The sequence below is a fragment of the Periophthalmus magnuspinnatus genome, chromosome 10, assembly GCF_009829125.3.
Source record: "Periophthalmus magnuspinnatus isolate fPerMag1 chromosome 10, fPerMag1.2.pri, whole genome shotgun sequence".
NCBI lineage: Eukaryota > Metazoa > Chordata > Actinopteri > Gobiiformes > Gobiidae > Periophthalmus > Periophthalmus magnuspinnatus.
Genome location: NC_047135.1, coordinates 17,198,171 through 17,218,909, shown reverse-complemented (window position 1 = coordinate 17,218,909; position 20,739 = coordinate 17,198,171). Strand labels below are relative to the sequence as shown.

The window sequence follows — 20,739 nt, the reverse complement described above, 5'->3', positions numbered from 1 at the left end:
CCTTTGTTTATATAGAAAATTATCCTGGATTTAGGGGCCTTTAGGGGCGTCATAGTGACCAGTGAGGGCTCACATTATAATCAAAAACTACTATTGGTATTTTTAATTCTCAATCCAAAGTATTATCCCACTCGTCACAAATTGAATTCATTGAAAGTAGCCTATTTGGTTGAGCTTAAACAGAAATGATTTGAGGCAGCAGTCTCTTCTCATCAACGGAACTTGGCCTGCCCTGCTCCAGCCCTGCACTTGTCCTGTCCTGCTCCAGCCCTGCACTTGGCCTGCCCTGCTCCAGCTCCAGCCCTGCACCTGGCCTGCCCTGCTCCAGCTCCAGCCCTGCACTTGGCCTGCCCTGCTCCAGCTCCAGCCCTGCACTTGGCCTGCCCTGCTCCAGCTCTGCACTTGCACTGCACTTGCTCCAGCCCTGCACTTGCACTGCACCTGCTCCAGCCCTGCACTTGCACTGCACCTGCTCCAGCCCTGCCCGGCTTTTGCCCTGCTCTGGATGGGGACACTCCACTCTGAGTGGGAAAGTGACCCAAGGGGTAGGCACTATTTTAGCTGTCAGTCCTCCATAAGGAACAAAAGGCTCTCACTAATGGGTAACCGCAAAGACCAAGTGATTATAACAAGACTCAGACTGGGGCACTGTGGGCTGGCAGAGTGCCTTAAAGTTATTAAAAAACATCCCAGTGGAATGTGTAGTTGTGGGCAGCCAGAGACGGTTAAACATGTGCTTTTATTTTGCCTATTCACTAAATTGAAAGAGTTAGGACTAAAAACATTTTCAATAGCTACTATCTTTTCTGAATCGAGGATGTCGTACTTAAATGATAAGGCAATCATAAGATTCCTGCTCTCCACCGGGCTCTACCATAAAATTTAATGATAACTGACGTGAACTGATCCAACCTGGAGGTGGCAGCATTACCTTTTGTTTGCGTACAGCCTACCGGAAATAATTAGAAGAAGAAGAAGAAGACACTCCAGTCCAGTAGGGGGCTCTCGAGAGCACGATGCTGACAGTTTGACACCATTGCTGCTCCGGTGGTGCTGCTCCTGTGTGCGCCGTGTCCTTTAGTCACTTTCGGTTCTTTGACGGAGTAAAGCGTTGTCCGTCACTATGCTGCGGGCCTGTGTGAGAGGGGCGAAGACCACCGCCCGGGTAAGAGCATATTTAACCCTCTGGTATAGTGCACGGAGGTCCCATTCTGTGACCCACAGCCACCTCAAGGTCCATGGGGGCTGCTGGGCCATGGGCTGTGCGCGGATAATTCCAGCTCAAAAACATTAATTTGTTTCATGACTTCTGTGTGAATTCTGTGTTTCATTGAGATCTCATATCTTCAGCTCAGTGCATGGCCGAGTGCCTGTGGAGAGATTATTGAGGCTTTTATACTAATTTACCAAAATGGCTGATGGAAATACGCCCTCCACAGACTGTATGTAGTTTAAACGCCCTCCACAGACTGTAGTGTAAACGCCCTCCACAGACTGTATGTAGTGTAAACGCCCTCCACAGACTGTAGTTTAAATGCCCTCCGTAGACTGTATGTAGTTTTTCACGCCCTCCACAGACTGTACGTAGTTTAAACGCCCTCCGTAGACTGTACGTAGTTTAAACGCCCTCCGTAGACTGTACGTAGTTTACACGCCCTCCAGAGCCAAGTGAAAATGAGTCACTTTATTCTTAGAATAAATTTTACTGTTCTTGTTCTCGCTAAACGCGTTTCTCTGAGTGAGTTGGAGTTTAGGAAATCAAACTTGGTGCGAAGCAGCTACAGTCAGTATTTTTAGTAGTGGTTAACTTCATCAACTACATAGACTCAAAATATACATTTTGTTCACTGTACATCGGCCTTTGTAATCACGTGACAAAGACTCCAGCCGCCATATGTCAAACAAACTCAAATTGAAAAAAGTACATATGGCAGGGGTTAGACAAGGGGTGGGCAAACTTTTTGACACAAGGGCCACAAAAAAAAAAATTCGACAGAGGGGCCGGGCCAGTGTGTGTGTGTGTGTGTGTGTGTGTGTATACACTCACCTAAAGGATTATTAGGAACACCTGTTCAATTTCTCCTTAATGCAATTATCTAATCAACCAATCACATGGCAGTTGCTTCAATGCATTTAGGGGTGTGGTCCTGGTCAAGACAATCTCCTGAACTCCAAACTGAATGTCAAAATGGGAAAGAAAGGTGATTTAAGCAATTTTGAGCGTGGCATGGTTGTTGGTGCCAGACGGGCCGGTCTGAGTATTTCACAATCTGCTCAGTTACTGGAATTTTCACGCACAACCATTTCTAGGGTTTACAAAGAATGGTGTGAAAAGGGAAAAACATCCAATCCAGTCCTGTGGGCGAAAATGCCTTGTTGATGCTATAGGTCAGAGGAGAATGGACCGAGTGATTCAAGCTGATAGAAGAGCAGCGTTGACTGAAATAACCACTCGTTACAACCGAGGAATGCAGCCAAGCATTTGTGAAGCCACAACATGCACAACCTTGAGACGGATGGGCTACAACAGCAGAAGACCCCACCGGGTACCACTCATCTCCACTACAAATAGGAAAAAGAGGCTACAATTTGCACAAGCTCACCAAAATTGGACAGTTGAAGACTGGAAAAATGTTGCCTGGTCCGATGAGTCTTGATTTCTGTTGAGACATTGAAATGGTAGAGTTAGAATTTGGCATAAACAGAATGAGAACATGTATCCATCATGCCTTGTTACCACTGTGCAGGCTGGTGGTGGTGGTGTAATGGTGTGGGGGATGTTTTCTTGGCACACTTTAGGTCCCTTAGTGCCAATTGGGCATCGTTTAAATGCCACGGGCTACCTGAACATTGTTTCTGACCATGTCCATCCCTTCATGACCACCATGTACCCATCCTCTGATGGCTACTTCCAGCAGGATAATGCACCATGTCATGAAGCTCGAATCATTTCAAATTGGTTTCTTTAACATGACAATGAGTTCACTGTACTACAATGGCCCCCACAGTCACCAGATCTCAACCCGATAGAGCATCTTTGGGATGTGGTGGAATGGGAGCTTCGTGCCCTGGATGTGCATCCCACAAATCTCCATCAACTGCAAGATGCTATCCTATCAATATGGGCCAACATTTCTAAAGAATGCTTTCAGCACCTTGTTGAATCAATGCTACATAGAATTAAGGCAGTTCTGAAGGCGAAGGGGGGTCAGACACCGTATTAGTATGGTGTTCCTAATAATCCTTCAGGTGAGTGTGTATATATATATATATATATATATCGGTTTTGATCCAATATGGCCTACTTGCTGTAGGATTTAGGGTGTGTAAGTTTCATGTTTCATTTTCATTTATGTTTCATTTGTTTACAATGACATTTTTCTGGGCCAGGCTCCCATAGGAGCAATGTAAATCACATTTTTTTTTTGGAGGAATTGCTGACTTGCCCTCCTCCTACATTTGTTCTCAGGCCCTAATAAACACCCACTACTCAGTTCTTGAGTAGATCGACTGAAGTTGGCATGAACCTGCCAACCTAAAACCTTCACTTTTGTGAGTATGTTTTTATGACGTAAAAAGTAATATGATACTGTTTTCTGTCTTTCAGTGTAACTATGGACAAACATACTTTAACAATCTACATCAACGGCATTACACCACAGGAGGGACCAGGTACTACAAAAATAATATTTTTATCATCACATTATACCAGCTGTTTGTTGAAAATTAACATGTCTCCTAAAATCATTACACTTAATGAATCTTATTCTTAAATAAATAAATAAATATATATATATATATATATATATATATATATATATGTGTGTATATAGATATATATATGTGTGTATATAGATATATATATGTGTGTATATAGATATATATATGTGTATATAGATATATATATATATATATATGTGTGTATATAGATTATATATATATATGTGTATATAGATATATATATATAGATATATATATATATATATATGTGTGTATATAGATATATATATATAGATATATAGTTATAACATTGTTGTCTTCATCAAAAACATGCCTGAAGAGGTTTTAGATGCCATGCATGTTTGAGTAATCTAGCAGTCTCTCCTGGGCCCTATTTGAACCCTTCTTACAGTTAGCAGTACGATTCTGTCCAATGCTCAGCCCAGAATGACACATTCTTCACAAATACACAAAACCATGATGCAAAAACAATACACTGGAAGTTTCATTAGCTACATACACACCAATTGTAATGTGACGTTACTCTGAAGGAGGAGTGACAATGCGGGGAACAAGTAAGGGGGGACTCAAAAAACAAAATAAAAACAGATTAAATATGTTAATATGTTGTTTTTGGCAAATACAGCATTTTCAAAACAAAAAAGGTAACATGGAGATCTAAATAGGTTATGTGTCAACAACTAATACTTCATAGAAGTATAATACCCCCGTTTTAAGAAAAGTATGAATATAGTGGTTTACTCTGGTTAAAATATGTTTTTATACGACAGTGCTGGACTCAAAGTGGTGACTGCCGGTCTGATCTCAGTGGGGGGAGTCTTTGGAGGTACGGTGCTCTACGCCAAATGGGACCCCAAGTTCAGATCCACAGTGGAAAAAAATGTTCCATATGCTGACTGGCTGTTGGGCACTGCTTTGGGACCACCTGTAGATCCTTTACCAATAAAGAAAAAGGTCAGAATGCATTACGCCTCTTTCAGTAGGAACAGACTGATCACAAGATGATATAGTATGTGAAAATGTTGTTGGAGAATTAATAGTTAATTTGAAATAGAATTGCTCCAGTCTGTTGATTTTTTTTTTTTTTTCTTTTTTTTCTTTTTTTTTTTCTTGCATTCTAACATTTTTTGTGACCCCTTTTTTCAAATAATGCTTGCAGGGATGAGGAGATGCATTACAATATAAAGACATATAACATCAAACATATGAGTAAACCTGCTGTAGTTAACAAGGCAAAAAACTAACAGAAGCTAGTTATAAGGTTTACTTGAGGAAACATCAATCTATTAGCTGTTCCTCACCCCTGGGACCCATCAACCCACCCTCCTGCCCCTGTCCCAGACCCTGACCCTTTTACATTTTTTTTATTAAATTATGTAAGGCTCTAATAAGGAGTTGGTACTAATGCAGTGATTATATTGTCTAAAAACTTTCTATTTTTATTTTTGGTATTGTGCATTTGTGAGGCCCATTGTTCAAGCCTCGTAATGTTGACAGAGCATGGGTCTTGCTATCTAGAGGCAAATAATCGTTCTTAATGTTTTTTGCACATCCTGTTTGTCATTTAACACCTGGTATTGAATGAGAATGAGATTTGAATCTCGTCGACATTGGTTTATTTCCTGTATTGTAGATGGAAAGGAGCCAACCACCTAGCATGATGGAAAAAACCCTGAAAGAACCAAAACCTGTGGCAACAAAAAAGGAGAAAGATGTGATTGAGAAGCCAAGTGTTTCCCCTGCATCTGCAGCCCAAACTATAGAAGGTAAGAGGCATTTGTGCATCTGCAGCCCAAGCTATAGAAGGTAAGAGGCATTTGTGCATCTGCAGCCCAAGCTATAGAAGGTAAGAGGCATTTGTGCATCTGTAGCACAAACTATAGAAGGTAAGGGATATTTCTGGAAAGAAACAAAATTAAAAACGTTTTCACTTTTCATTGCCTCAAAAGACATCTCTCATGGTAAGAAATTCACTGTTGTTTTAATAGCTCAGTAGTTCTTTATTGTACCTTGTATGTAGGGATGGGACAGTTTTTATTTTTTGAGCCGATACCAGTATCTGATGTTTGGCTTGCTGTGGTGCCGATAGCAGAAGTAAGGTCCACAAACTTCTCTTAAGTTAAAGATCACAAATTAACTTTTCACTTTTGTAAAAATTAAAACAAAATGTATTTGTTGAAAAGGACAAATCTAGTGCACTGAGGACAATGACACGTGGGCACACAGAGAATGGGGCAGCTCTGAAAAAATATTGGCATATCAATATCGGCTAATACGTTATAAAAAAAAAACAACCAGTTGATTTTGGCCAATACAGATTCTGGAATCGATATATACACCCCCATCCCTACTTGTAAGTCTTCTAGCCGCTCATTTCTGTGTAGACTGCACTAATACATTCTAAAGCATTAACGCATGTGATTAATCAAAACATATAGCTCATAAGCTAATATATCCTGGCCCAGCCCCTCTGTCAAATGTTAGAATCCATTGTGGCCCATGTGTCAAAAGGTTTGCCCACCCCTGATGTAATGGAATCAGCCCATACAGCAAAGTCACATTCTCGAGTTTGACAGTTTGCTTTTCAGATTTAAAAACATTTGTCTGTTTATAATAAAATATATTTCACCTTTTTTCAGAAGCTTCTGCTGAGGCCACTCACATCATTTCAGCCATGAGTGAAGTTCAGTCAGTCCCTGCTCCACATGACACAGAGGCAGCAGTTCTGAAAAGTATGTGAAACCATTAATAAACCATTAATAACTGTTTTTCAGTACTACCCATCCAGCCCTACTGTATTGTTTAGGAGTTACTATTGGAAAGGGGCTGTTAAAAATATTGGTGTGCAAAAACAATAAAAATGTTTGCATTTCTGTTTCAGAAATGCCTGAGCAGTGCGATGAGTGTGAAGCTGCTACACTTGCACCAGATACAGCACTGGCCCCAGAAGCTTTAAAAGAGCGCCCAATGGAAGAGGTTGCAGCAAGACTCGCTGAGCAAGACCAGGCAGAAAAGGACGTCTTAGAATGTAAAAGTCATTGCATTCTTCTTCTCTTCAACATTTAGCTGCAAATGAAATATGTCATCAAATATATTAGCCCTAACACTTGTCTCCCTTTCACCAGCCCTTTCAGCAAACTTGGATGAGTCTTTGTCAAACTCAGCCAAAGCCACACTCACAGCTATTGGAGCCCAGGAGGCTGCACTGCAGGCCATTTCAAAGCACACCCAGAAGCTGAAGGAGGCTATGGAAGCTGAGGTATGCTATCAGATAAGGGATGGGTGACTCTGGGCATATTTATACTCATAATAGGATAAATATTACTGACCTATTCACACCTAGCCTGTTAAAGAGTAAAAGTGTCTGTACCCAATTTATTTTTTGTGTAGTTGAGAAAAATGTGTATTGCCCCTGGCCAGATGTACTGTGAAAGCCGCTCTTGTTATCAAGATGAGGCCACTGTGTGCTGTCTACATCTAATTATAAAGCATGTCTGAGAATCATAAAGTGTGCTGTTAGGCTGCTGGTTGTTGTTACCATTACTGTGACAGCATAACTCTGGTTTGGTCTCTGAAAGTTGTGAAAAGCTCTTATAAATTCATCACGCAGAATAATTAAGATGTTGGTGCACATTATGAAAGAAAAGACTAGCAAGTAACTTCGGACCACTGTAAATCTGTTGAAGTTGTTTTGTTTTTCTTGTTTTTCCTATTTTTATGACAGAAAAGGCGTGTATAGCTGTGATATGTAATAATAATGCAAATGTAATCAGATGTTATGTCATCATGTAATCAAAGCAAAAACATTTATTACATGTAATAAATGTTTTTACATTTATTACATGTAATAAATGTTGATATAAGGGAGGAATGTATGATAGTATATTTCCCGATGCATTAAAAACTGGCATCTTAACATCAGTATTTAACTGAGAAGACAAACAAGAAATCAGTAATTATCGGCCCATAATCATCATCTCTGCCATATCTAAGGTCAATGAAAAGACTGTAGCAGAGTAGCTAATAGAACATCTCAAAGCCAAAGCTTTTTTAAATCCTTTACAATTTGGTTTCAGGAAAAAAATACTCTACAGAGGCAGCTTGTTCCTACTTCCTTGACAAGATTAAATCAAATGCAGACCAAGGAGGGGTAGTAGCAGCTGTCTTTCTCGACCTACGAAAGGTCTTTGATACCATCTCTCATAGTATCCTTTTAAATATCAAATTTTGGACAGTTTAATCAAACAGTTAATTGGATTACTCCATACCTGAGTGGCAAGAAAACATGTGTTTGATTAAATCACACACTGTCCCCCATTAAAGACTACACCATGGGAGTTCCGCAGGGCTCTATATTAGGGCCTCTGCTTTTCAGTATGTGCATCAAATGATCTCAGTGTGCAATATAAAACTGAAATGGTTATTATATGTCCCAGAGATGAACATGCTTTGGTCCGAAATGTACTTATCAACCCAAGAACAAACGCAAAAGACCTTGTGAAGATACTGGCTGAAGCTGATCATTATACACAGTGAAACAAGTACTGTAAGAAGCCATTACTCCAAAAGAAACATAAAAAAAAGTGTTGTTACATTTGGAGGAGAAAAGGGGGCGCTTGCAAGCCTGAGAACACCATCCCAATTGTGAAATAAGGGGGTAGCAGCATCATGTCGTGGGGGTTGTTTTGCTGCAGGAGGGACTGGTGCACATCACAGAACAGATGGCATCATGAGGAAAGAACATTGTGAGGAAATACAGCATCTCGAGGGCGCAAATGGGTCTTCCAAATAGACAGTGACCCGAAGCATACAGCCAAACTGGTTACAAAGTGGATTAAGGATAACAAAGTCAATGTTTTGGAGTGGCCATTACGAAGTTCTAATCTCAATCCTATTGAAAATGTATAGGCCGACCTGAAAAGACATTCCTGCCAACTATTGTGAGAAGCTTGTGGAAGGATATCCAAAATGTTTTACTGAAGTCATAAAGTTTAAAGGCAATTGTACCAAATACCAATGAAACATATGTAAATATCTGACTTTTAAGATAATTTTTCATTACTTTCTTCAAAGTCCTTCTCTCATTATTTTGGTTTTTAGCAAATGGAATACTGTTTGACCTAAAACAGGAAAAGTTTAATCTGATTTCATGTCAGACAGGAAAAAAAGAGTGTCTTTACATAAGTGGACAAAATTGTTCGTACCCTTCGGTTAATGAAAGAAAAACTCACAACGGTCATAGAAATAACTTGAATCTGACAAAAGTAACAATAAATAAAAAGTTTATGAAATTTAATCAATGAAAGTCAGACATTGAAGGTGCCTTATCCAGATGGCATGTTTCAGCTCCTTCCAAAGATGCTCAATAGGATTTAGGTCAGGGCTCATAGAAGGCCACTTTAGAATAGTCCTATGTTTTCCTCTTAGCCTGTTACAAGACCCATGACCTGTGACTGAGACACTGGCCAGCACATTTCTCTCTAGAATCCCTTGATTACAAGATTGTAGACACCTGTGATGCTAATTAGTGGACACACCTTGGATTAACATGTCCCTTTGGTCATATTATGTTCAGTCTTTTCTAGGGGGACCATCATTTTTGTCCATGTTTCATGAGTTAAGTTTTTCAGTCAAGTTAATTTTTTCTGTTGAAGCATGGTTGGAAAACAATATCTGACTTTCATTGGTTAAATTTCTAGAATTTATATTTTATTATTTTTGTCAGAAGTTATTTCTGTGAGCATTGTGAGTTTTTCTTTCATTAACCGAAGGGTACCAACAATGTTGTCCACGTGTGTACATAGTGTATGTAAACTTGTGCAACTAAATATTTTCAACTGTAATAAACCAGTTTTGGATTCAGTTGTCATTAAAGCCAAATGGCTATAACGGTTGTTTTTTTACTCTAGGTTCCATCTGAGGAGAAGTCTGTCCAGTGGAAGGATCTAGAAGCTGCTCTGATAAACAGAGGTACTGCTGTGGATGATGCACATGCAGCTCTGCTAAATGCTCGGTAAGACTTTATTAGAAGAATAGTTGGACAGGTACAAAGTGAATTAAAACAGCAAGCAGTGATAAAGGGCCCTCGCAACCTGCAGCTGCATATCAACCTTAACTTGATATGTGATTCAGTATTTCCAGTGTCATGAGATAAATGTTTACAGCATAATGTAACTTTGCAGGGGGTGCTGGAGAGCCATTTCTAAAGATAGAATTTAAATCCACACATCATTTTGTCAGCTCATCAAAATACACAGAATTTTACATTGGGTTTGTCTTCATTACAACTGTTGGGGAGCTATTTTTAAAAATAGTTTAAGTTGCATATCATTATGTTCAGGGCATTAAAAACACAACAAACACCATATTGGGAAGTTCTTAAATCTGAAAACGTTCGCAAAGTTTTAAGGATTTTTTTTTACTTTCAAACTATCTGCTTCGTTAAGAGCTCGTCTTTACCATGCCCTGAGACTTGTACAAATTCTTTTAACAACTTTTGACCTTAACAATCTTTTGGTGCCTGATTGCTGAATTCTTGGCGTGAGGCAACGACAAGACAACACACACACGTAGTAAGCTTACATCATGTTCATCATGTTGGGGCGACAGTGGCAATGGTCACTCAATGGTTCGAGTGTTAGTCCCCCAACCCAAAGGTCGGAGGATCGAGTCCCGCTCGGACCAAGTTCTGTCGTTGTGTCCTTAGGCAAGACACTTCACCCACATTGCCTAGTATGAAAGTGGTGTGTGTGAATGATAGGTGGTGGTCGGAGGGGCCGATGGTGCAGATTGGCAGCCTCGCTTCCCTCAGTCTGCCCCAGGGCAGCTGTAGCTACAATAGCATGGCATTGTGCCTGATTATACAAACACATTTAACCAATCAGAAAGTGTTGTTTATGCTGAGGAGCAAACTAGGAGCCCGTTTTGTTGTAACTACATTAGATTGACAGAGAGACATGAATAACCAGGATTTGGGCAGAAGATCCGGCTCTGTTCCATCTGCACCTTCACAATATACATTCTGAGCCTTTCTCACATGCTCCCATGTTGATGTTCAGCCAAGTATGTGGAGCAGTTTTAACCTATCCATTTTCCTTGGCAGCGAGGCTCTGGAGGGGCTCAAAGCAGTTATTGACAAATCCAAGGGCTTAATGGTCTTAGCAGCACGCCCCCTGGTGTTGGCAGCAGAGGAAAACCTGCACAAAATGGTAGTGGACCTGGATAAAATGGTGACTAAGGTACTGCTCATTTCTACATGTCAAGTCAGAGTCAGAATTCTCCCGCCTTCTCTAGAACATGTTTGGTACACTTAATTTATTTAGGGACAGTATGTACGATATTTTTAACATTTCTGAGTCCCCCAAACTACTTTGAATCAAGTATAGTTTTTGCTGATTTTCTTTACTTACAAAAACATTGGACATGACAGCCAAGTTCTTGTTAAAATGGCTCTCAAGACTATCCAATCAGAAAGTACAGTGTACCCAAAATGTGTACTAAGTGCACATTGTAACACTGTAGTTGTTGCCAGATTCAATGCTGAAATCCAGTTAAACCTAAAAGGCCTCTTTCAGATCTGAATCCTCACTACGTAAACCCCAGCACCTGCAGCAATCATTAATCAGTGCTAGTGCAGCCTCAGCAGCTCGGTGAGTGAATTCTGGAAGTTCTAAGCTTTCACATGAGGCATGGCCTTTAAATCTCCTAAGGTACTGGCCATCCTGGTTGATTTGTTCCTTAATTATGATAAAGAAGTGTACTTTTTCTAATTTTATCTTTGCATTGACACCATTTATCCAGAAGAGTGTTTTATTATAGGGTATTCATCGCCCTGGAACTTTTTCATATATTCTCACGTCACAACCACAAATTTAAATACATTTTATTAGCATTTTATGTGAATGAGCAGCCACAGAAGTTTGCTAAGAGAGTGTTGGTGAGCAAACCACAAAATGAAGTCAAAGGAGCAAACCAAACAGGTCAGAGAAACAGTTATGGGGAACTTTAAAGCGGGATTTGGATCTAAAAAGATTTCCCAAGCGTTGAACATCTCAAGGAGCACTGTTCAATCTATCTTCCAGAAATGGAAAGAGTATGGCACGATTTGCAATTTGTTTGTTTTTGTTTGTTTTTTTAACTCCAGGTGCAGGCAGCAGAGTCTGAGGCCAAGGTGGTGTCTCAGTACAGTGAACTGGTGAATGAAGCCAAGTTGCAGTTCCAGAGGGAAGTTACCAGCCTCACTCCAGAGATCCAGGCCAACTGGAAGAGCCTCAGTATGATTGTCACTCACAAAACTGACAGGATAATGAGTTTTAGATTCAGCTGCCACAAATGAATGTTGCCTTTGTGTCTTTGGGCAAGACACTTAACCCAACGTGCCCTCAGTGTGTGTGCATACTGGTGTGCGAGTGTGTGAATGGGTCATTGGTTGCTTGATTGAAGTGCCTTAAAGATGGATAATAACTATATAAATATGACCATTTACCATTTATATACCTGGCATTGTATTCAGCAGTCACTTTCAATCTTTATTCATTAAGCACTTTTGATTAAAAAATATAACTCAGTGCTTTTACAGTCCATTACAAAATCTCACATACCCTTTACCCAACCATCCTACTCCTGCAACTGCATACTGCATTAGGCTGCATACAGATGAATCAGATGAGAAAAGCAACACCTCCAACTATACCTTCACACATCACAATCATAAGCAATATAGGAGAGTGTCTGATGTAAAGTCAGCCCAGACTCCAAAAGAACAATCTTGCTTTTCATTTAGGGAAAAATTATTTCACTTTAGGTCTCTCAGAGCTCTTTTATCCCATCTTCTCTAACAACCCATGTACATTTTTCCAGTCAACTAGGGCTCTTGATTAAAGGGCCTATATTGCACTCGTTGATCTTTGTTATAATGTTTCCTCATCACAAACAGACCTGGAGTTGTGTTTTGTTTCATTCTCACATGTTTAACACACAAATCGGTATATTAGGCTGTGTTCTTTTCACAAACTGAAAACACTGTTCCACCTTGTGATGTCATGAAGTGGTAATACAGGAAATGTTCCAATATTTTTTTAAACTCCATACACCTTCACTAGAGTTTTTATCATTTCATCCCTAGAACTGCCAAACTTTAAAGCTGCAGCTATTGTTTTCTCATTGAAATGGCATCACTCCTCAATGCATCAGCAAATACTGGAGACTTTCTATTGACAATGAACTGAAAAAAAAGTAAAAAGAAAAGAAAAAGAAAAATACAAACAATGAATGTCAGACATTGCTTTTCAACCATGATTCAACAGAATTATAAAAAAAAAATAAACTCATGAAACAGGCCTGGCCAAAAATCATGGTATACTTAGAAAAGACTGAAAATAATGTGACCAAAGGGACATGTTAATCCAAGGTGTGTCCACTAATTAGCTTCACATGTGTCTACAATTAGTCAGTGGGCCTATGTATAGGGCTACAGGTCGTCACTGTGCTGTTTGGTCCATGTTGAGTGTGGTACACACCATGTCACCAGAGGAAGCAAAGGAAAGAGTTATCTCTGGAGATTAGAAAGAAAAAATTATAGACAACCATGTTAAAAGTAAAGGCTATAAGACCATCTCCAAGCAGCTTGATGTTCCTGTGACTACAGTTGCACATATTATTCAGAAATGTAAGATCCATGAGACTGTAGCCAACCTCCCTGGACATGGCTGCAGGAAGAAAATTGATGACAAATCAAAGAGATGGATAATACGAATGGTAACAAAAGAGCCCAGAAAAACTTCTAAAGAGATTAAAGGAACAGAGCTCAAGGAACATCAGTGTCAGATCGCACCATCCGTCATTGTTTGAGCCAAAGTGGACTTAATGGGAGACGACCAAGGAGAACACCATTGTTGAAAAGAAATCATAAAAAGCCAGATTGGAATTTGCTAAACTACATGTTGATAAGCCACAAAGCTTCTGGGAGAATGTCCTATGGACAGATGAGAGAAAAATTGAACTGTTTGCCAAGGCACATCAGCTCTATGTTCACAGATGGAAAAATGAAGTATATCAAGAAAAGAACACTGTCCCACACTGCAAACATGGAGGAGGCTCTGTTATGTTCTGGGGCTGCTTTGCTGCATCTGGCACAGGGCGTCTTGAATCTGTGCGGGGTACAATGAAATCTCAAGACTATCAAGGGATTCTAGAGAGAAATGTGCTGCCAGTGTCAGAAAGCTTGGTCTCAGTCACAGGTCATGGGTCTTGTAACAGGACAACAACCCAAAACACACAGCTAAAAACACCCAAGAATGGTTAAGAGGAAAACATTGGACTAAAGTGGCCTTGTATGAGCCCTGACCTAAATCCTATTGAGCATCTTTGGAAGGAGCTGTCTGGAAAAGGCACCCTTCAAACCTGAGACAACTGGAGCAGTTTGCTCATGAGGAGTGGGACAAAATACCTGCTGAGAAGTGCAGAAGTCTCATTGACAGTTTCAGGAATCGTTTGATTGCAGTGATTGACTCAAAAGATTGTGCAGGGTACCATCATTTTTGTCCAGGCCTGTTTCATGAGTTTATTTTTTTAATAATTCTGTTGAAGCATGGATGAAAAGCCATGTCTGAATTTCATTGGTTAAATATCATAGAATTTTTATTTATTATTACTTTTGTCAGATTCAAGTTCTTTTTGTGACCATTGTGAGTTTTTCTTTTATTAACCGACAGGTACCAACAATTTTGTCCACGTGTGTAAACTTGTGTAACTGAAACTAAACTCAGGTATGTTTTTGAGGAGGTTATAACATGGCTAAATGCTCATGAGTCAGTTTGGTGTAACATAAAAGCTGTGGAGTGTTTAAAGGTCCTAAATTTTAACAAGCTCCTACATCTTAATACCGTATTAAGGCGCATCGGAATATAAGGCGCACCTTCAATGAATGGCCTATTTTAAAACAGTTTTCATATATAGGGCGCACCGCATTATAAGGCGCATAGAATATAAGCTACTGTAGTAGCTGGGGTTGTGTTATGCATCCACGAGATGGAGCTGCGCTAAAGGGAATGTCAACAAAACATATAAGTCAGTCAAACTTTATTAATAGAATTAAAAAAAAACGTTCTGAAAACTTTGTTCACTTACAAAACAAGTTAATGCATTCACAATATTGTAACTCTCATAGCGCAAAGCAATAACAATAACTCAATGTGTTCAAACGTCAGTGTCCATATTCACAATATCTCCCAGCCTTGTTTAGTTGTAAACATGTGAAAGAAACCCGTAAAGCTCACTTTTTCAGTTCATTCTTTATTCACGAATCCATCGAATTCTTTCTCTTCAATGTCTGAGTTGGACAGTTGGGCGAGCTTGGCATTCAAAGTGCCCGATTCCGTCTCGTCAAAATCGCCATTATCCGTGTCACTGCTGTTGTCTGGCAGTTCAGTGACAATTCCTGCCTTCGTGAAAGCTGGGACCACAGTTGAGACTGATATATCAGCCCAGGCATCCGCATCCATTGGCAGATTGTGGCGTATGTCGCCCGACGCTGACTCCCCGTTATTACCGCCATTACTTTGGCGACACCTCCTGACTATAGGTGTCATAATTGACCAATATTGATCCATATATAAGGCGCACTGTGGGTTTTTGTGAAAATTAAAGGCTTTTAGGTGCGCCTTATAGTGCGGAAAATACGGGTAAGTTAGGAACCATGTAGTAAGTAAGTTTAAATGACAGAAGAAGTCTCAAACCTTGTTTGAAATTATGTCTTCTGGCTCTCTCTAAGCTGGTAAACTGACGCAGGATGATCTGAATGCCCTGATTGCGCACGCACACAGGCGCATTGACCAGCTTAACCGAGAGCTGGCTGAGCAGAGGGTACGGGAGCAGATCCATATGGAGGCAGCCCTGGACCAACAGAGGCTGGAGCACCAGAAGGCCTTAGAGATGGCTGTGGACAGCGCTCTGCAGCACATGAGGGAGGACGCGCGGCTTGAGCAGGAGAGGAAGGTACCCGCATACCCTCTGTACCAGCAGTTTCACTTCTAATTGTTCCAGACTTTTTGCTTTTCATTTTGCTTTTTTCAGTAGTTACAGTGTAAACATTATAAATCTCCATTTGTGTGATGTGACAGTTACACTAAAAGGTTGTCAGCGCAAAAATCTGTGATTATATTATACCTTCAGAAGGTATCCACAATCCAAATGCTAATTTCATAGCCAGTTTGATGCACCTCTTTTAACTTCAATGTGCAGAGCGCCATTTTTGGACACTGTTACTGCATGAGCACAAGCAGAGGGGGCAGGGGTGTTCCTCTGACTAAAGTGGAATTGCTAGATGAAGTACTGTTATGTGTGAAAACCCCTCATGTACTTGTCTGCTGCTCACTATTGCCCAATGAAGTGCAGGCTATCCCTGGGGTTAAACTGACCTGTGTGCGCTTGTGTGTTGTAGCTGGCGGAACTGCGGGAGGTGATGGAGGCAGAGATGAGGACACAGCTGAGGAGACAGGCTGCAGCTCACACAGACCATGTACAGGATGTCCTCAAAGTGCAGGAGCAGGAGCTGAGATCAGAGGCCCAGCAGGTCACTGTCCACCTACAGCTCTTCTCCCTCTAGGCAGCCAAATGTGTTCCATATGCACTTTAAACTTACTAGTGTTTGTCAAATAAAACATGGATCCTTGAATTCCCTTGCACCCTTTTAATTAATTGTGCCTTTCAATTGATATGCCTAAAATGGTTTTAGTCCCTAGCTTATCATTGACAATATAAAATAATTGTGTCTGCTGAAAGTGATGTAATTGAGCAGCCCAAATTTGATTAAGCGGTTAAGATTAACAAGGATTGAATGGCTACAGATTTTTTTTTTCTTCAAACACTGTCTTGTTTTAGGTGTTGAGCAGCAAGCTGCTAGAGCAGGAGACCTTGTACCGCCAGCTGACCCAGGAGCAGCTGGATAATTTCACCCTGGACATGAACTCGGCATATGCACGTCTCAAGGGCATGGAGGAGGCCATTGACAGTAAGCTTTTAATGCGTGTACCTGATTTTTCTGCTGTCTATTTGAGCAAAATTCATCTTGCCCCAGTGCAGATATATATCGTATAAGTGCTTTTACAGTATATCTGTACTGAGGCACGATGAAGTTTGAGGTAAAAAAAATAAGACCACTGTGTGCTGTCTGTATATAATTGAAAGTCTTTTATTGTCTGATAATCAGGACGTGTGCTATTAGCATGCTAATTTTTTTTTGCCAACTTTACCTTCATGGTAAACTCTGCTCTGGTCTCTGAAAGTTGTGTGCTTATTGTAAGTGAAGAATAACTCTGGATCATTGCAAACTGTTTAAAATGAACTAGTTCCAAATAAGAATTATTATCAACCAATAATTAAAACCTCATCTTAAAAACAATAATTAAAACCTCATCTTAAAAATGTGGAAAAATTAAGATGAGATTTAATAGTTTGTGTTTTTTATCACAGTATTGAATGCAAAGTATGTCCATTTAATTATTACAAATCCTACATCTAGTTCATCTAAAGGTTTTATAAACTGATGGAAACCTAGCTGGGTGACTGGAATTAGACAGACATCCAGAATAGTTGCTAAATGTGAAATGGCTTGTTTGCTTTGCCAGGTCATGTGGTGGCAGAGGAGGAGGCTCAGAGGGCTCACCGGCTCTGGCTGGCTGTAGAGGGTCTATCTCACGCTATGGGCACGGCTCAAGGTGAATCCACCACCACTCCACTGGAAAGCGCGGCACAGGTGGTTCGCGAGAGCTGCTTAAACAATGAGTTTGCCCTGGCTCTGGCAGCGGCTCTGCCAAAAGAGTCCTTGGAGCGAGGCATCTACAGCGAGGCATCCCTGCGTAGCCGCTTCCACTCCCTATGCCCGGTGGCTCGCAGGGTGGCCCTCATTGACGAATCTCACAACTCCCTCTACCAGTATTTTCTCTCATACCTGCAGGCAGTGCTACTATTTGAGGCTCCACGCCAAGCTCCCCCTGCCCAGATCAGGGCGCAGGACTTGGACCCCTTTAAACTGTTGGCATATGCCAGCTATTGCCTGGAACACGGTGATCTGGAGTTGGCTGCTAAACTGGTGAACCAGTTGAGAGGAGAGGCCCGGCGTGTGGTGGACGACTGGCTCAGAGAGGTGCGACTAACCCTGGAGACCAGGCAGGTGGTCAGTCTGCTCTCAGCCTACGCCAACGCTGTCGGCTTGGGAACCAGCCAGGCATCCTAGACAGCACTTAACATTTTTATGGCAGCACAGGACAGCTAATGCACGTAATGTTTGAAAACAACTATCGCAATTATTTAAGAATGACAAAAGTAAAGTTATAGATCCTGTCTGTGTCAGAGATAGATAAATTGTAAATTGTTAATGGGAGTAAGTTACCACTTCAAAATTGTAAACCTGCACATCAAAATAAAGTTTAAAAAATGTAAGAACACTAACCTCAACCATAAATAAGATTGTACCACTCTAGCTATTCTAGGTCTAAACAAGGGTTAAATCAGTGAGAGGTGTTCACACCCACATCCCCACACTCACTTCATACAAGATATGACATGGCACCAAAATAGTTTTTGTGTATGGTTCATAGACTGTATATATAAATGGACATGATTAACCTGCTAACCCCCGCAATCCAAATAGAAAGTCTGCAGGGGTGTGCTTCCGGCTCCACCATCTTGCCCCTCTCTCTCTGCTGCTGCTGTCAGACTTGCCATTTTGCTTTTAAAATGTTCATATTAATCCACACTACATGATCCTGATGTTATTATTTGGCTAACTTGTATATAACTCAAGATTAATACCAGACCAATGACATGCCTTCTTTCCCCGACGGTGCACCCACTAGTGTTAGCAATAGGTTTGATTGACAGTGTTGTTAAGCCCCCTGCTAAACCAGCCTTACTCTGGATTGGCTCTTTAGTTGCTATGATACCCGCAGTTGGAATTTCAAATATGGGACTTGGCTCCAAACTCCTCCCTATAATCGCTAGCCTCAACGAGCTGCATTTGACTGCAGCTGAACACTATGGGTGATGTCACACTCACTTAGTCCACTTCTTTACGCAGTGTATGGTTTTGTTAAATGTGTAGAAAACAGCTGTAATATTTGGTGCATATCAGTAATTTATTTTTATTAGAGGTATAGGTCTATAGTAATGACTATACAAAATAATGCAGTTTTATAATCGAAAGGCCTTCAGTAGTTAGGGCAGTGGTTCCCAAAGGGTGACATGGCAAGAGTAAGGTGTTGCGAGATGATTCCAAGGTTATGATAATGTATATAATCCATTTTTGGTATTGAGAACCTTATTTGTGACATTGGGTCCAAACACACAGTAAACTATAAAAAGATATTTATATATATAACCTAATTTAACATGTTTTCTAAGTTTTAGTTTATGCCATGATTTTCATTTGACAGTAGGGGATCCCAAACCAGCAGTTACAAAAACCACATCAGCTGATCTCAACATGTTTTTTGGTTTGTTTTTTTTAAATCCAGAGCAACCGTTGGCTGATAAGCTCTGCTGATATTTTTGGGCTTATATGTATGGCTATTTTCTCTAAATGTAAATTCACTACAAACTCACCCACAGTGATTTTTTTTTATTTATTTTTTTTACCACAAACCTTTAAGGGCTGTGTAGTAATGTTTTGTGTAGTTAGCTCTTCATATTAAAGTGTTAAAATAAAGCTTTGCGTGTATTTTTAGGCAGCAGCTGCTGGAGATTTAAGGCTGATAACCAATTTAAAAAGTGAAAATATCGGCCTCATATATCGGTCTGTCTCTACTTAAATGGCATCCCGGCCTCTACAGTTTGGGAACCCCTGAGCTGGAATATGTCTCAATAGTCCATTGGGATTTAAATCCAATATGGCTGATTTCCTGTTTTTCAGAGGGCAGAATGTGTAACGATGTATTTAGGTTGTCTTGGTGCTTTTACCCAACCCAACCGAAATATAATGGGAGATCTATTATGATAAATACATTTTTTAGAGCTTTTAAACTTTATATATTTGTTATATTTCTTTCCCTTCTTACCCTCTCGAAGTTATATTAGAGTGATGTTTAATTTTTATTCTCCTGCATGCAAAACATTTTTGCCCTGATTTTCCCCCAGTTTTCCAGTACATGCCCACTGATCTTTACTTACTTTTCTTTACTTTGTTCTCCAGTTGTATTTTCTTAATCAGTGACACATGTAGCATTTAGCAATGTTGTGTAGCCAATTTGGAACAAATGGAGGGGGAAAAAAATCCACTGCTTGCTAGTGCAATCTGCAGCTAGCACAGTGCATTGTTGTGATGATGCTTATGGCGACATACTGCTAGGACATTCAGGAATCAGAGCCAATTGGGCTCCGCAATTTTAAACCCATCATTTGATTAAGTTGTTTTAGATCAATATTGGAATTTTAAATGCCCAGAATATAACAATGATGCATGGATGTCATAGATTATAACTATAGCAGACAAAAGCACAATATGGAATTTGTCTTCTTTAAGACCTAGGGCACCTGCAACCCTGTTACAGTTTGAGGAAGAAGATGATAAAAATTTTCCAAGTTTCAATAATTTTCAGTGATGTTATCTCCTGATAATACATTTTGATAACTTCTCTAGGGGGCACTATAGCATGTATTATCCCTTTAAGGATGTAGATGTATCCCTTTCATGATGCAGATGGATTCAAATTCCAGCTTGATAGAACAATGCATGTGCCATTTGCAAAGAATTATTCGTCTTTGGCATGCTTTTTCCATGAAACATGCACATAATAGAAAATATGACATGGGTGCAATATAGTTTTTTAATTCTCCCTGTAGATTACAATATGTCTAACATTTGGTACATATAAGTAAAAGTGACATTGTAAATGTAGGTTCACAAGTAATTTCCTTTCAGGCCAAAGCTACATATATGTCATTCTCATTGTGGTGGAAACTTAACATCTCAGTTGCACAGTTTTCAAAGTTAGAAAAATGCAT

At 40.2% G+C, this 20,739-nt stretch overlaps 1 protein-coding gene across 1 annotated transcript; it reads left to right on the top strand.

Moving 5' to 3' along the window:
* The first annotated feature begins 988 nt into the window (after window positions 1–988).
* On the top strand, window positions 989–19,436 carry immt (inner membrane protein, mitochondrial (mitofilin)). Its single transcript, XM_033974144.2, has 14 exons — window positions 989–1,165; window positions 3,608–3,672; window positions 4,512–4,695; window positions 5,375–5,507; window positions 6,381–6,473; window positions 6,623–6,769; window positions 6,867–7,000; window positions 9,651–9,754; window positions 10,844–10,979; window positions 11,885–12,014; window positions 15,512–15,735; window positions 16,181–16,312; window positions 16,621–16,750; window positions 17,367–19,436. Exons 1-14 carry the CDS (start codon window positions 1,124–1,126, stop codon window positions 17,972–17,974), a joined length of 2,262 nt encoding a protein of 753 aa, XP_033830035.1. The 5' UTR covers window positions 989–1,123; the 3' UTR covers window positions 17,975–19,436.
* The last annotated feature ends 1,303 nt before the right edge of the window (window positions 19,437–20,739 follow it).